This window comes from Grammomys surdaster, unplaced genomic scaffold, assembly GCF_004785775.1.
Source record: "Grammomys surdaster isolate TR1022 unplaced genomic scaffold, NIH_TR_1.0 264, whole genome shotgun sequence".
Taxonomy (NCBI): Eukaryota; Metazoa; Chordata; class Mammalia; order Rodentia; family Muridae; genus Grammomys; species Grammomys surdaster.
The window spans coordinates 5735682-5752504 of NW_021604705.1; the positions used below are offsets into that span (position 1 = coordinate 5735682).

At 36.3% G+C, this 16823-nt stretch overlaps 1 protein-coding gene across 2 annotated transcripts in view; it reads left to right on the plus strand.

Annotated features, from left to right (window-relative positions):
- Positions 1–16823, plus strand: part of Sema3a (semaphorin 3A) — a 201761-nt gene that overhangs the window by 69514 nt on the left and 115424 nt on the right. Inside the window, exon 4 of one of the 2 annotated variants that reach the window (XM_028776066.1) lies at positions 8413–8532. In XM_028776066.1, coding sequence (XP_028631899.1) covers positions 8413–8532 — 120 coding nt within the window. The remainder of the gene's footprint in view (positions 1–8412; positions 8533–16823) is intronic. The other variant, XM_028776067.1, reaches the window with a different exon arrangement.

Genomic DNA, 16823 nt, shown 5'->3' on the forward strand with positions numbered 1-16823 from the left:
TATCTACTTACTTTTGTGGACACACTGACCAAACGATGTATATAAATAGCTATCTACTTACTTTTGTGGATTCACTGACCATCAAGCTGGACATTTAGCCTTGACTTTAGGAATATTTTCTTACAGATGATACACTCTGAAGATAAACAAGCTATTGTCAGCTTTTGACTGTTTTTAACTTTAATTTGATTCAAAAGGGAACAATAGGATAAATCTCCATTATATCTACAAAACATCATTAAAGTTTCCCAAAGTTCTTTAGCATCATTTAATGTTAGTATTGGCATACTACTTTTGATGAGCGTTTAGGGAAGGGAAGGGGATATAAACATTACTCTATTTGGAAAATGTGGATACTAGTACCAGAGGATGTTAATTTTTCTTTAATATGCTAAAATGAGAACACGGCTGGAACGTCTCAGTAATCTTCATTTAGGTACTGAATATACTAAATATATTTAATATATACTATACAGTATATTACATACAGATTATACTTATACATATTTGTTCATTTATAAATACACATATCTGTGTATTTATGTCATATATAATCTGTTAAAATATTTGTTTTCTAGTGGCATGTTGAAATAATTTTAATATTAATATAATCTTTATTTTATACTTCCACATACACTTATGAAAGGATGAATAATCATATCTATAAATAAAAATATTATAAATTAGTGATTATATGGGGGGAGATAATTAGGTCAAATCTATTATCCTCTTTTAGGTAGGCATTTTCAAATGACTTATTCTGTTTTAGTAAGATAGCCACCTTATAATTTCTTCAGAGGTCAGACGTAAATAAAGGGAATATAAAACAAATTTTACTAAAGATATCAAACTTGTTGTAATGGTAGGACATGGTAAAGAATCTGTGATAGGCTGACTACTGCTTCTGACACATAAACTGTGGTTACAGATGTTGTAGACAACCCAATTTAGTGTTAGAAAAGAAAGGAAAGTGAAGTGGACAGAGCAAGTGTCAAGGAGGATCAGGAACTACTTTTCACTACATCAAATTCGTTTTCGTCAATTGCTAATCTTAAGAAGATGCTTCTAATTGCCATGGAGCAAGGATGAAGGGAAGATCTCATGTCTGAAGTGAAACATGGGACCTGGGGACGAGGATGAATTTCCAGCCCAATTGTTAGAACATGCTAGAACACCAGGGGCCAGCAGTGCAGAGCCTTGACGGGGTTATAGCTGTCAGTGAAACCATGCTTCCACATCTTCGGAAATTCTCTTATGTTAGCAACCTTATAAGCCACTGAAGAGGAGTGTCTAGGAAATGGAATTCCAGCTTACTAAGTTGAGACAGCACAATTCCTTTACAGCTGTTAAAAATCGATATCTGTGGTTAGCTATTTAAGTAGATGATGACCATAGGCTCAAATTATGACAGCAGAGGCTGTATTTGAGAGCCCTCCCCTGTTGGAGTACTGAAATTTCATGACAATTCTATTGAACAAACTGTAATATTTATGTATTGCAGAAGATGGGCAAACATTACCGAAGTTGCCTCTCTTTAGCTCCCAGCATGGATTTCAATTCTCTGAAGTATGTCTTCAGCAGGAATGAAAAACTCACATTTGAGTTGTTCGCGCAATGTATGGAATGGTATAGGACGCAGAGTAGTATGAAAGTTAAACAGTCTTGAAACATTCAAATCAATAAAGACATGCTTATTTTAAGTAAGGATAACCACAGGTCATGGTGGCACAAGATTTTTATCCTGGCAGTCACAAGGCTGAGGGTGGAGACCTATGAGGTTGAGGTCTGTGTGGTCTACATAGTGCATTCAGGAGAGCCAGGGCTATGTAGAAAGACCTTTTCTCAAAACAACAAAAACGACAACAATAACCAGTTAATGAATACATGTAATTGCTTTGTTGGGATGTATCGTAATCCCAGGTTTAGTTGAGGGCACTTAAGGTTAAGAATCTAGAACAACTTTCCTGTAGTTATACAGAAAACAAAAGATCCCCTGGTTAATACCAGCTCACCCCTCACTAGTGGATAAAAATAGATCTCAATGCTCTTTTAATTTTATCTTCATAATTTTATGTTCTTGAGAATATATTTCATAACTTTTCGTTGTTTGGTTATTTTTAGTCAGAGTTTCTCTGTAGCCTTGACTGCCAGGCTGGCCTCCAACTCACAGAAAGCCACCTGTTTCTGCTTCCTGAGTGATGGAAGTAAAGACATGCACCACCACCAGGCTATATTTCATACTTTTAAAGAAATCAAAATTGTTGTTGAACATGAATAAATGTCAACAAATTTTAAATTTCATAGGTATGACTGCAATCAGAAATAATTTCTATAATTTAATATATTGATATATGTATATGTATATACACTAATACACATAAACATGAATATATATATATATATATATATATATATATATATATATATATATATATTCTATTATCCTAAATTATTTCAAGAAATACTTTGTTTCAAGAGGTTGGACAAATGAAATTTGTGAAATTTCACTTTAATATCTAATTATGTAAAACATAGAAGACCATAACTTAGATAACCAACATCAAAACTTTTCTATTTCATTTGTTCTATTTTGCTAAATAATTTAAACAATAACCATAAATGTCTTTTGGCCAAGCATCTTCTGTCATTACATAATCAGTGTGACTGCAGTCTCTTTTACATTTGTCCCCAGGATGCCCTAACACAGAACCACAGTATGGTTTGAAACAAGTGACATTTATTTTGTCGTGGCAACTTGAAGCAAAAGACCTAGGCATCAGAAGGGCTGGCTTTGAGGCCATCTTGTTGGCTTGTTGCTAAGTACTTCTCATGCTGCTTCTCTGTACTCATTCCTCTGTGCTCTCTCACCTGGATGTCTCTTTATTTGTTTTTCTTTCCTCTCTGGAGAAAAAAACAAAGTAGATTGGATTGGGGTCACCCTAAGGGCCTCCTTTAACTTCTTAGTTCTTCAAGGGTCTATTTGCAAATAGCACATTCAAGGTTTCCTGGATGAGGGTTTCTCGCCATGACTTTTGAAGTAATGCAATTTAAGCCAACACAGACCTCTGCATCTGCACTTATATTGCTTATTGACTCTATGGCAATTAATTGAGTTTCAACACATTTATATTATTACAAAAATCTTTCATGCTGTGTATGGTGGTGAAAGCTTTTAATAACAGTACTCATGAGGTAGAGTCTTTTGGACTTTTCTGAGGTCAGTTTGGTCTATACAACTTCTTCTAAGTCAGCCTGTTCTACATGGTGAATGCCATGCCAGCCAGGGGAGACTCTTTCTCAAAAAACTGTATTTCCAATATTTTATGTTTTAGGATCACCATAAAGGAAGTTCACTTTAGGCTCTTAAAACAGAAAGGAAGAAAAAAAAAAGACTAAAGGCATTGGCTTTCCACATACAGTATCTACTTATACCAGAAGTTTGATATATCCTGCCTATGTCGTGGTTTGAAAACTCATTAGAGAATCTCCATTTACTAAGAGAATTGTATGAACATTTTATATTATTAACTATATAATGTGTTTAGTATTTTGGACATGAATGGCTCTTAACCAAAGCAAAATCTAGCTTGCTATGAAACAATGTGAATGGAAGAAAGGAAGTTTGTAACAAGACACCAAGCAGTCCTCTAAAACCTGGACTTCTTTCTATATCTTCTATCCTGTAGTATAAAGACAGTAGGTCTCTCCTTAGCAGGGTGAATTCTCTTATAATAATGGTATATAAGTTAGAAGTCACAAATTCAATATTAAACAGGCAATACAAAAATGAGAACATAGCCATGTACGAATTCTATGAGATATACCTCTTTGAAGAAGAGGTTTCTAACAACCTGTAGTGACTGTGAAGTATTGGGGAGACATGATGGCAGATGATCAGAACTCAGTTGTAACAGAACAATTTAGGAAGGTAAAAAGACAAAGCACTGCTTCCAGATAAGCATAGGGCAACTTAAATAAAAGAGGGATGAATTGAGTGACAGGAACAATCTCACGGATTACTGCTTTGGCATGAACCCTGGAGTATGCGGCCAGCTTGCCAAATAAATGGACCAGTGAAAACAGAGTCAATGGATTAACTTCAGGAATTAAGCTTATTAATGGATTTTCCTGCAGAGTGTGTCCACCCATCCTGATAGACAGGGATTCCTTTGCTTTCCCAGCTGCTAGGTTATACAGTAAAATAATTCCACGTGAGTGGCTGATGACACAGGGACTATTGATTTTTTCTTTAAAATGAATTGTCATTGACCTGAGGCAGTGCTACAGTATCCCCATTCATTTGCGGCTGGTTTATATTTGAACCAGCACAAGTTTGCTTGATTTAATCATGAACTGAATATATTTGAATAGAGATTGTCCGAGTTCACTATCTCCTCCCCATTTTTTAAAACTGCTTCTTTATTTAGGTTAAATTTTCACTATTTCATCCATAGTTTAAGAGCAGAGAAGGAGGTAATTATAATTGTAGGTAAATTATATTCTTTTGTGGAAAGCATAATGATCGGAAGTTAGTTAAAAACACCTCAATGCAGTTCTCATTTTCATGCATAGAGCAGTTGTTTTGACAGATGGATAGGCTTTATTTTTGTAACGGTCCAGGAAAAGTCTTCAACACAGCCTAATCTGTGCTACGTAGCTGTATCTGTGATGTTTGTTTTTGATTCATTCTGCTTTCAGCTCCTATATCTTTTTCAAGGATAGATATTTTCTTTGCATTTATTCTTTGGGACAATATTTTTATGCATAATTTTTCTATTCATGTGATCCAAAAAGACTAGAGCTCCCTAAAACTTAAATTCAAACAGCCTGTCACAGAGGATGATTTATCAAGGCTCCTCAGGTGTGGGCTAGGGTTTTTTTATTGGATTATAACTGCTTTTACTTCTAAACTAATGATTGTGGGGTGCTGTTGATCTGAAGGTTCCTGAGATTGACTGACTCTCAGAATGTCAACTTGTTACCAAATTCACCTGTGTATATCAACTTAAGTCTGAAAAAAGATCAAGGTTTGAAAAATGAATTCATTTTGAGCTGACCGCACTGTCTTTATTGCGCTGTAAATCCTCCAGCGTGGAGCAAAGCAGTGCAGGAGTTTAATGCCAAAAAGTACATTACATTCTGAGTTTTGAGAAACGTCATGGTTCAAGGAAAGGTCAGAAACACTCCTCTTCTGTCTCCCCAGAGCAGCAATGTGTGAAGTGTGTTTCCATTTGCTGCCACACTTCCCCCCTAGTTTAACAGAATGTTCAGGGAGCCTCAGAATAAAATGAATGTCCTGTTTGGAATCCTCACCAGGCTTGGCAGCCACAAACTGGAAAAGGAAGACAGATGAATGACTGGATTGATACACTACTATGTCTACATTCTCTTAAGAACAGATCCTTGAGAGAATGTCTTTCAAGTTTTGGGTTCCTCTCCGTTCAGATCCTTTTGTCTACTTTCCTCTTCCACTCATGCTGAGGGGTCTTCCTTTGGCTATTTTCAAACCAATCTTGAAAGTATTTCCTTCCACTCCTTTGTTTCTCTACAACCATCATTTTACACTCTAAGCCCAAGAAATTTCTCCACACTCTATTTGCCTCAACCTTTACTTTGAAAGTAATACTAAGGTAGCCTCGGGGCATGGCAAACAGTGCAGCTTGCTGCCAATTGGGAGAGTTCAGTGGGGAAATTAAGGAGATCATTCTAGGCCTTGGGCCAATAGGGTGGGGATCCATTTTCTCTAACTCAGACTCACTTGTTATCAGCACACTCAGTCAGACTCATTGCCAGGTTTCTCGGCTAGAGTCCCATGATTGATTTGGTTCCAGCAGCTTTGTAGAAGAATGGTTGTCATAGTATAGTGGTTCCCTATTTAACAGTTAATAGAGAACAAATTGAGAATTTGATATTCAATGTAGTCCAATTTTGTGGGTTTCAAGAGCTTAGGGAGTTTTTCCTGTGTTAATTATAACCTGCTAGTTTCTTTAGAAAGACAGCCTTATGCTGGTAAATTGCTAATTGGTTATCTAATCTATACGAAATAATGAATTCACGAAAGCTATAGTATTAAATTCATAACAGTGGTAAGGGTAATATGACCCTTTCTTTGTGTTTACAAGTATTTGTACCCATGATTCTGTTTTGCTTTTAAACCACAGAGAACCATAGTCTATTTTTAAATTGTTATGAGGTATTAGACATGAATAATGGAACTGGAAAAGCTAGGCTTATATGCAAAATGGCTTGTGAGTCTTTACAAGCATTCCACAGACCAAGTGAAGTCCTGTTCTTTTCTGAAGTGAACAAGTCTTCAGTCTGGGTCTGCCACTATTATTTACTGGAATATCCATTTGCTTAACCATGCATGCACAGCCAATAACTTGATTTTGACATATGGTACCAGAACTCATTATTTATCTTCTTGAATATAATAATATTGTGCCCACAATGAGGGATGGCTGTAAAAGCAGAAGATGTGACCACCTACATGTTTCAAAGAAAGATATTTTTAAAAATTCCTCCTTTGAAAATGACAGTTTTTCTTTTTTTTAAAGGAGTACGAATATATCCTGTGGGCAAACCCATGAATGCTTCATTTGTAAATGAACTTATCAGATGTTTCCTTTCCCCAATCTCCTACCCCTGCGTAGATATTCATGTTGTATCCTGTAGGGGAGGGAGGGGGAACTGATACAGAATGAAGTTTGGGCTTTGAGAACAAGGGAAGTTATGTTTTATCTCCTTCAGAGTGATGATATTTTGAACAGGAACTAACCTGTTCAAAGTGAGTGAGGAAGGGTATACATACACCCTTTAAGCTAGGAAATTCTTCCTCATATCAGAACAATTTGCAAAGTAGGTTGATTTCAGAGCATAATTGTATGCCTTGCACAAGAGAAAAAAATACATTCTGGATCTATTTAACAAAACAGTAAAGGAATTGCTGTTTTGGTTTTTTGGGTTTTGTACTTTTTACGTACTGAAATTACACATTATTGTTAAGAAAACATGAGGACTCACATCTGAAACCTACATTTTGTTTTAAATAAGTCTAATTCATCTTGAAAGAAGTATATTCAAAGGACAATATCAGATTTCATCCTAGAACAATCGGGTAGAATGAATAGCAGGCACTTTCTTGAATTTAAATGTTAATTATTCTGCTGAAGTTGCCTGCTCCTTATTTTATGGGCCAATGGAGTTGAGACCCGAGTCATCAGCTGCAAGTTTTGGACACACATGTCATGTGGAAATCCACTCAGCAAGTTACAACACTCCACTTATAAACTCTAACTGACTACATAAGTCCAGATGCATTCTGAGTTCACACCTAAGAAGTCACAGGTCACATAGAAGCTTTGAGGGCATAACACACTTCAGAACATAACATTCAACCTGTTTCTCCATTTTGGGAGTGAGCCAACCTCATTTATACAGTAGTCTGCAATGGGAGTTTATAGTTCCATCTCTAGGGCTTACTCTTAAATATTAAAGTGAAAATTTCTTTAAAACTATGAACAATGTGGAAAAACTCTTTTAATATATCTATTACTAGTATATGAATGCATACTTATTAGAAAGAAAGTATATATTACTGGTAATGATTAGCTTCGTGGTTTCCTGTATTTCTGTTCCTGTTTTCTAAGTTTAAACTCAGATGTCACTTTTGTAATAAGAATTTCACCATAATCTCATTTGAATAATTTATCTAGAGAGTTGATTGTTGTCTGAACTGTGGAAAAGTCATTCATGATTATTGGTAACCCAGAACTTTTTATTCGGTTAGGCGACAATGTTTTAGAAATAGTTTTGGTGAAAGATACTTGGTGAAGGGTATATATCTTATCTAGGGTTACTATTGTCATGATGAAACACTGTGTCCAAAACAACTTGGAGAAGAAAAAGATCTGCCTTACATGTCCATAGCACTGTTCAGTATTGAAGGAAGGAACAGGAACCTGGAGGCAGGAGCTGATGGAGAGACTGTAGAGGGTGTTATTTACTGGCTTGCTTTCCAGGGCTTGCTCATTAACCTGCTTTCTAATAGAACCCAAAACCACTAGGCCAGGTGTGGCACCACCCAAAAGGGACTGGGCCCTCCCCTATTAGTCACTAATTAAGAAAATGCTCTACAAGCTATCTTCCATACCAGTCTGATGGATGGATGTTCTCAGATAACTATAGCATGTTCAAGTTGATATAAAACTAGCACAGTATATTTATTTCCTCACAGTTTAAGATTTTTATATTTTAATATATGTAATGCTATAAACAAAATAACAGAATCATAAATGAGCCCTAAAAATTGAGAAAGGTGCGCATACAAAATCTGTCCCAGCTTGCCCAACACCCTGGATTCTTCAGTCAGGCTGACTGCTGGAACTAACTAGTTTGCCTTTTGTTTCACAGAAAGAATGTGCAAATTTCATCAAAGTCCTCAAGGCTTATAACCAGACTCACTTGTATGCCTGCGGCACTGGGGCTTTCCATCCAATTTGCACCTATATTGAAGTTGGACATCATCCTGAGGTAAAGCCAGCTTACAAAAATACTTTTGGTACCTGACTCCTTCCGGTTCAAACGGTTGACTGTTGGTTTCCTCAGCTCATTTAGCTTCTTGTACACTACGCATGGGGACCTACTTCCAATTCAGATGCTGTTATTAATTTTCGTCTGTGTATACTCAGCAACAACTGTGGGACAAGAGAAGGGAGGAGAGCGTTTGTTCTCACCCTGGATTTCAGAGTCATTCTCTCTACATGTGAGACCCAGAGAGGCAAGCTGCAGGTGTTCTCAGTTCTCCTTCATCTGTTTGTTTGTAGATCTCCCGTCATCAGTCCTCAGTCAAAGGTTTCTGCCTCCTACTGCTTTGTTGTCCTTGCTTGTTTGTTTTGTTTTATTTTTGTTGTTGTTAGTTTCTGTCAGAGAATTAAGACAGATACTCTCTATAAATTACTTACAGAATGGGAATCTCACATTTGTATTCTTGATTTGTTAAGTTTTACCTCTATATTTTTTGATTACTATATGACTGGCATGGAAAAGAAAGAAATATATTTTGTTGTACTGAAAGACGGTGTTGAGAGAACCATTGGCAAGAGAATTATAGTTAAGTAAATTTAAATCAAATTTAAAATGAGGAGACCTTGCTCCTATTGAAAGCAGTGTATTGAGCTGTGCATCTCTGTCGCCTGTGTTATAAACACTGTTGTCAGTTCTGTCACTGAATCTTCAGAACAACAGTATTCATGTGCTGAGAGAGTGATCTGTTACAGAATTTACTTCCAAATTGGAATTCAGAAATGCTCAACAAGTAGTTTGTTCACAGAATATTTCTGGAATCCTAAAGATAAGCCCGAATTTAGATGTCAGCCACTTAAATCTTCAGCTCCAGACTAGTGCTGCGCTTTCCTAAGGTGTCCTATGTGATAGCAATGTGTTGTATTGATCCCAAAGACAAGAAAGCAAAAAATTTCATGCTTTATCTTCGTTATATAAGACAACACACTGCAGGCTGTGTGTTTCCAATGCTACAATCACTTACATGGTGTGGTTTCTGCTATTATTTCCCTGATGAGACTGGAAAGTTTAGTACACTTTCCTGAGGACTCATCCATGTAGGTATTGTGCCCACCTGGCCTTGGCCTTGTATTCCTCCTTCTCCTCTTCCTCACAAGTATGTATGAAATACTTGTTAGTGTGGGCAAGATGTTTCATCATGACGTGACTTTTTAGGAAAGGAGTCCTCTTTAAGTGTCCTGCTTCACACTGAAGCAAATAAGAACCAGTTCACACACAGGATTCTGGAGAAAATACAGATCGGGTTTTAGTCACTTCCAATTAAATAACCACCCCAAATGTGAAACTGCCGGTGTCAGTAAAAGGTGGACCCATTGTGGTGCACATTTTGTACCTGGAGTCATAGTGTTCCTAATGTAAAAGTAGTACTTTTAGAAATCTCCCTCCTCAGGAGCACAGAAAAACATGGATGATGGTGTCACAATAGGCTGCAGATCTCAGTCCACAAACTATCAGCTTTGAAGCCCTGGGAAAGTTATTTAACATCTCATAGTCTCTGCTCAGAACATGAAAAACAAAATAAAACCATCCTTGCCTAGGTCTCCACATGTGTTAAATGAGAGTTATGCTAACTCGTTACCTCAAATCGCCTTCCACATTCCTAATATTTAGTGCTACACAAACTCAAAACTTCTAGTCTCATTGTGAAAGCATAGCATTCTTCCAGTCTCCCGATTTACGATTTACTTCCGGCGTCTCAACCCTAGCTGCTCCATGTAGAACCAGGGGCTTCTTTCCCTACATCTGGGTCTAATGCAGCTTTGGAAAGAAGATGGTTGAGATCTCATAGGTCATCCTTGCTAAAAATGAACAGCTAATCCTCGAAATTATAAATGTATCTCAGATTGAAAGCCTTCACAGTTTGTCTCATTGATTATTGCCACCTTACCTGGTATTTACTTGTCTCCACATCTGTGGTTATAAATAATGTCACTAGGCTTCCCTTACAGGGTCTCTCTGCACTCATCTTAAATCTCCGGTCTCCAAAGGCTGAGACTTCCAGTACTGTGGAATCTGTTTATGCTAACATTCTATACATCTGCGTGCATTTTTATCATTTTTCCTATGACGATGTCACCACCCCTCCTGTAATTGAGCTTCCAGTTGATAATAATGTATTATCTTTCAAGATAACTAAGCATTGCTGCTCTTAGGGTGGACTGGTAGAGGAGTGAAGGGCTATAGGCCATTGCACAGGCTCCCCTCCACTGAAATAGTAAATAAGCCTAGTTTCCTATGTGAGCTCCTTTGAGATGACATATTGAGGTACAAGTTTTTTTCCTGAGAAACTCAGAGTTTAGAACAGGTCCAAATTAAGAAGCTCAGTGATTTTGATTTGCATGAAAACTATAAATTATGAAATACCATTCCAGAGTAGGAGGTCAGAAAGAAGATGATTATGCAATTACCTGGGGAATTTGGAGCAGTCTAGACAGGCAATCTAGGAAATTCTGGAAAAGATATTATCAGGAGAGCTTGTCTAGACTACATCAAATTTAATTTTCAATGCTTAAGCTGCCTTCTGAGACAATCTGCTTTAAATTGATCTATACTATTACTTAAAATGCTACCCTTGGCTTTAACCAATTTTGCTGTTTATGAAGTTGAGAAAAAGAGACAATGTGCACTTTATGCTGTTAGAAAAAAATGACACTAATGGAAAGCCTGGAAAAGGGAAAAAAAATAAAAGAGGCACCAGGAGAGAGGCTGGGAATGTTAAATTAATATTCACACACACGTGTAGTTTGAAAATACCATCATTAAAAATTGTCTTTAAAATAACATTTATGTTTTATAAGATTATACTATGATTACATCTTCTGTCCCTTCTCCTCAAACCCATGTCCTCCACCCAAACCCTTGGCTCTCTTTCAAATTCATAGCCTCCTTTTCTTTAGTTATAGAGTTTTTCCTCATACATTTTAAGCTAAGAATTACATGCTTATTTTCCTGATAGGTGTTCTATAATACATAAAAGAAAAAAGAAAAACAGAGACAATTTTATTCAGTGGTTTTTAGACTATAAATAACTATAGTTTATGAAAAGGATAATCTTCACTTTTAACATTTGCGAAGACTGTTAGCAAGCAACACTGTCATAGTCAACTTCTGTTTTTCATTACATATCTCTGAAAGTACCTATTGCCTTATACTTAGTTTTCAAGCTTGTAGACACTTCTACATTAGAAAACTGCATATGGACTAAGCATCTTTGTGAAGAATGCCACAGAAGTAAAATACTACTTTTGAAAAAATGCAAGGCCCTAGCCATCATTTAATAGTTTGAATCTATTAAAAAATTACCACTTGCTATTTCTAGTGATAAATCAATTTCCAAAATACTGCAAAGTTTAGCCTTGTAGTTATAAAAATAGTCTATTTGTCTCTAACATTTTGATATCTATATATACACTCTTGAATAGTGTCTTTCGAAAATCTAGTTTTTCTGCCTAGTGAATGCCTTTTGACCACACACAGTATGTCACTGATTGCTGTATTAAGCAGATTTTCTGTTTCCTGTGGTACATTTGGGAATTGGTAGACATATTAATTAACTCCAGTTCTGTAAGATATGTGTCAATCAATTCTTGGGCATCTGCCAATAGCCCTTGACACAGCAGATAACTGCCAACAAGGTCACATGCCTGATACACATGTGTACATTTGTCATAAAACGCCTGCAGAGTTCACAGAAGGAGTGACTCAGACACGAGCACAGATGAGCTTGGAGCTCTAGTTCCAAGCATCTCTGCCATTCAAATTGTGAGTCATCCTTTAGAGGCTGGCTATTCCCAAATGGCTTATAGTATACGGTATTTCCCCTTCAAATTTACATCTGTTAATAAAAAATATGTATAAATTTAGAAGGAGTATAGCTTTTCGAAGACGTCTCTGGATATAGTCTCAAATTCCAAATGGGTCTCTTCTATGTACTGGCAGGAATCCTAAAGAAAGGTGGACCCAGATGTCTGCTGGATAGTATTAACTCTATAAATACTCTCATAACGTCATGGTCTCAATTTATGATAGAACCAAGGGGACATTAAGAAAAGCAATGAGGCTTAATGGCTATCTCTCAGGTCACTTTTGCAATGACAGCCAATGCATCTCTCCAGGAACTAAAATTGTCTGGTTTTTCCTTTTGTTATGAATGAGAATTTGTTTTACATGAAAGTTTGTAACATAGCTGTTATTTAAATATCAGGTAGGGTTATGTCAGTTAATTGATTTCTAATCCTTTCTGCTTCTCTTATCTTTCTCACGTATTATGTGTGGTCTAGAGAAGCACAGAGTTATTTCTAAACAGTATGAAGAAACTAACGGCAAATGTATTTTGTACCACTTTTCCATATTCCTTAAACCACACATAGGAACCATTACCTTGTAGTAAGCAAATCCTGGTGAGAAATGTCTGAGTCCTTCAGTTTCTTCCCAGCTGTTCATTATTTCTACCAAGGGTGATTTGTCTTTCCTTTTCATAGCTTATCTGAGCTATGTCTTGTATAGTGTCTATTTTTTCTTCTATAATGTTTTAAATAATTGAATCATGCTAAAAATTGACCTTTGTGTGTTATTATTTAATAAACAATACTTCCAATGTCATCTCAAACCAAAATTTAAAATCTGCTATTTGCACATGAAAGGCTTTCAACTTAATATAGTCTGAGAAAATTTACCACAACTGTGCGTTTCTCAAAAAAAAACATTTAAATACTACCAACAAGACTATTTCTGAAAATTAATAGGAGCAGAGACTGAGTTAGGAGGTAGAATAAATGGAATTTTAACGACACAGGATAGAAGAAACAGTCAAAACTGGTAAATATAAGAGTATCTAAATTAACACTATACAAATACTTACTTTAAATGCTTCAAGTGACATGATTTGACCTGGATATTTGTTTTAAAAGTTCATAGTTTTAATACTAACATTCTTCTATTCTCTATCATGTATTCAATTATAAAGCATATTTTTCTCAAAATATTTCACAAGTGTTATTCTTGAAAATAGTGAAAGATAAAATAGAAATGTTCATGTATGTAATTGATTTTTAAATGGTTGGTTCATCTGTTACCAGAAAAAAGTTATGGATGAAATTAAGGCTTTCTTCAGTCAAAATTGATACAATGATGTCATGACTAATCACTTTTAAATTATTCTTTAATCCTTTTTTACAGAGTTTGGTGAAGGTCAGATGAATGACACTGAGTTCAATTAAGTTCCTGCAGTTCTATTTCGTTCCAGTCCATTCGTGTAGTCAGTGCAGTTATTCATGGAATTCAGCGGCAGTTTTTCCAAGCAGAGCAATTCAGTGAGAAGATGAGAGAAGGGAGATTGAATCAGTCAGCTTGGAGAGGAGTTTGACCCAGAACAGCTAAATTGAACCACCTAGCCAGAGTTCAGAAGGAACTAGAAAGGGTGAGCTTATTCAGCAGTAAATATCTGAGATGACAATTACATCAGGTGAAAAAAAAAACTTACTTCTCCAGGTATTGTCATTGTTACAGACTTGTTTAGGCAGTTTTCTAGTTTCTGTATCATGAGTTTAGCTTCTCATTGCTAGGAGACAGTATCTTACAGCAGGCTTCCTGCTGTTTGACTTCTATAGTCTTTCAGTCCCCTTTGCATTGCATCTCCTGAGCCTTAGTGAAGATGTTACCTCATAGATGCCTTTAGGGATGGACACCCCATTATAAGTTGTTTTCAGCATTTTGATGAGTTGATTGTCTCCATGTGCTACAAAGGAAGCTTCTTCGATGAGCCAAGAAAGCCACACTAACTAGCAGCCTTTAAGGATAAGTACTTTGAATGTAGTTAGAAGCTATGCTGGTCTAGGAAAAGATGGAATAGTGGTTTCTCTTCTAAGACACACAAGGAGAGTGAAAATAAGCAGATTGAATTAATTTTAATAACATTTTAATTAGATAAAAGTATTCAAAATATTCTTTACATGTATTCTTAATGACATTTATATTTTTTTACTATGAAATTCAGTATAAAGTTTACTAATCTCAGTTTAGACTAATCTGATTTTGAGTACCCAGTGATCCAATGTGGCTGACAACTATTATGTCCACATTAGCAGTTGGGCACAGGAGAGCCAGGCAGGAAGGACAAGCAGAGACTGGGGAGGAGAGCAGCAATGCTAATGAGAACATTCAAGGATTACCATGATCAGCACAGTAGATCCCTGGCACGGAACCTTGTTTCTTAGATTTGGGAGAATATTAGACAGTAATTGAGGGTAGCTCTACTTATATCTGAAGCTTTCCTCAATGACTGAATAACAAGGGATGAGTGACAATGAATGAGTAACAGTTTGTAGCTAGGTAAAAATATGGAGAATATCTTCCAGGTGAAATACTAAGAGGAATGGTGATGATTACAAATATACAGACCCTACATACACATAAAAATCTAACATCAATATGAGTTAATGTAGAACTAATTAATATTAATTATTTCAATGTGGAATTACTACCGGCCCCAATGGTCTAGGTTCCCAAATGAAAGACACATACACAGAACCTTTACATCTTAAGATGTCTTAAGGAGCACGATGGCTTGGCCACTGCCTAACCTCCATGCGGTTAATCCCCGGTTATTATCTACTAATTCTATGTTCTATCTTGGCTGCCCTCTGAGCCGTGCTTTTCCTCCTAGTTCACATGGTTGCTATTTCTCTCTGTCCTGGACTCTTCTCAAGCATGGTGTCTCTCATCTCCCCTAAACTCTGCCAGCATGACGGATCTCTCCCTTCCTCCTCCATCTGGTCCCAAGTCCAAGAAATCCTAAAATCCTGCCCCTGTCTGTCCTCCCCAACTATTAACTGTTGGCATCTTTATTTACCAATCAGAACCAACTCAGTACGTTCCCAGAAATTACAGGGAGATGCTCTCATGCAAGCAGTTTTTGGTGGAATATAATTAGCAGTCATGATACAAGACCTACAGCTTGAGACATCAAAAATAATAATTATATTCCTCCAAAGTAAGATTTATTGTGCAATCAATGTATTGTATCACTGTCTGTTTCAACTACACTGATTCATCACAAAATTTGATGAAATTGATACTCTTAATGTTTTACCAATGAGAAAGCTAAAATTCTTAGAGTATTTTTAATGCACCTGAATTCGTCATGCTAGGCAACAGTAATGGTTTATGTCTGTATTCAAAAGCTGTATCATGAAAACATGACTTACGGAATACAGGAGAAGAACTGAAATGATTGATCCTGTTTTATGACAGGGAGTCATTTTTAATTTTCTTATATTTGTATTTCAAATCTAGTTTGGGCCAGGTGACAGACAAGCGTGGACAATGAAGCAGTTGACATAAGCAAGGGCTGGCACCTTCAAAATGGAATCTGAAAACTGAATGGCATATGAGCAGTTGTAGGAGGTAGTGGAGGCAGTGTGAGCAACAGTTTGAAGGACAGAGGCAGAAATGACAGGCAGTCTACAGGGAAAGGGGAATAGCACAGGATGCATGGAACATTTCAAGTGTGGAAGCTGGAAACTACATTAAAGCTTGAGTTGAGGAAAACTAATTGAGAGCTTTGTGAGGTTTTACCAAGAGAGTGAAACTATTCCTACCATTCAAACAGAAATATATTTCTAGGGCATAAATTAGAAAAGAAAGGGAACAGTCCAAACATCCGTTTTGAGACTATGGCAAAGGTCTATTACCAACTGAAAAAACTAAACTGAGACCAGGTGAGAGACACAGGGCAGAGGGAGATTCTCAAAGGAAAACGAGAAGTCAAAACATCCTTCAGATTTCATAAATTAGTGAAGGATAGCTGTGATGATGAGAGCGTCTGCTTTCTAGGGGGAAGATGGGCTTCAAATTCTCTTGTGATGATAAAGCACACTTTCTTTTGTAACGTCTATATATTCAATTTCTACTCCAGAGCAGATGAATAAACACCATGTATGTTATTCAAAAATATTAAGGTGTTACATACAAATGTATAAGGAATTCCTAACCTGACAATTACAAAAAAATGAGCAATGCATGCTTAGAAATCCAGAGAGAAGTATGTTATGTAAGGCTTACTGTGAACATAATGCGAATTCATTCTATTCAAAAAGTTCCCCAAAACAAACAAAAAAAACTGTAAAAGTAATATATTTATATAAATAAATATCACTATAAATATGAGCTTTTAAATGAAAATTACTGTCATGCTATTTTTAACTTTTGATGTATATCTGTGTATTCAAAACATTTAAGGA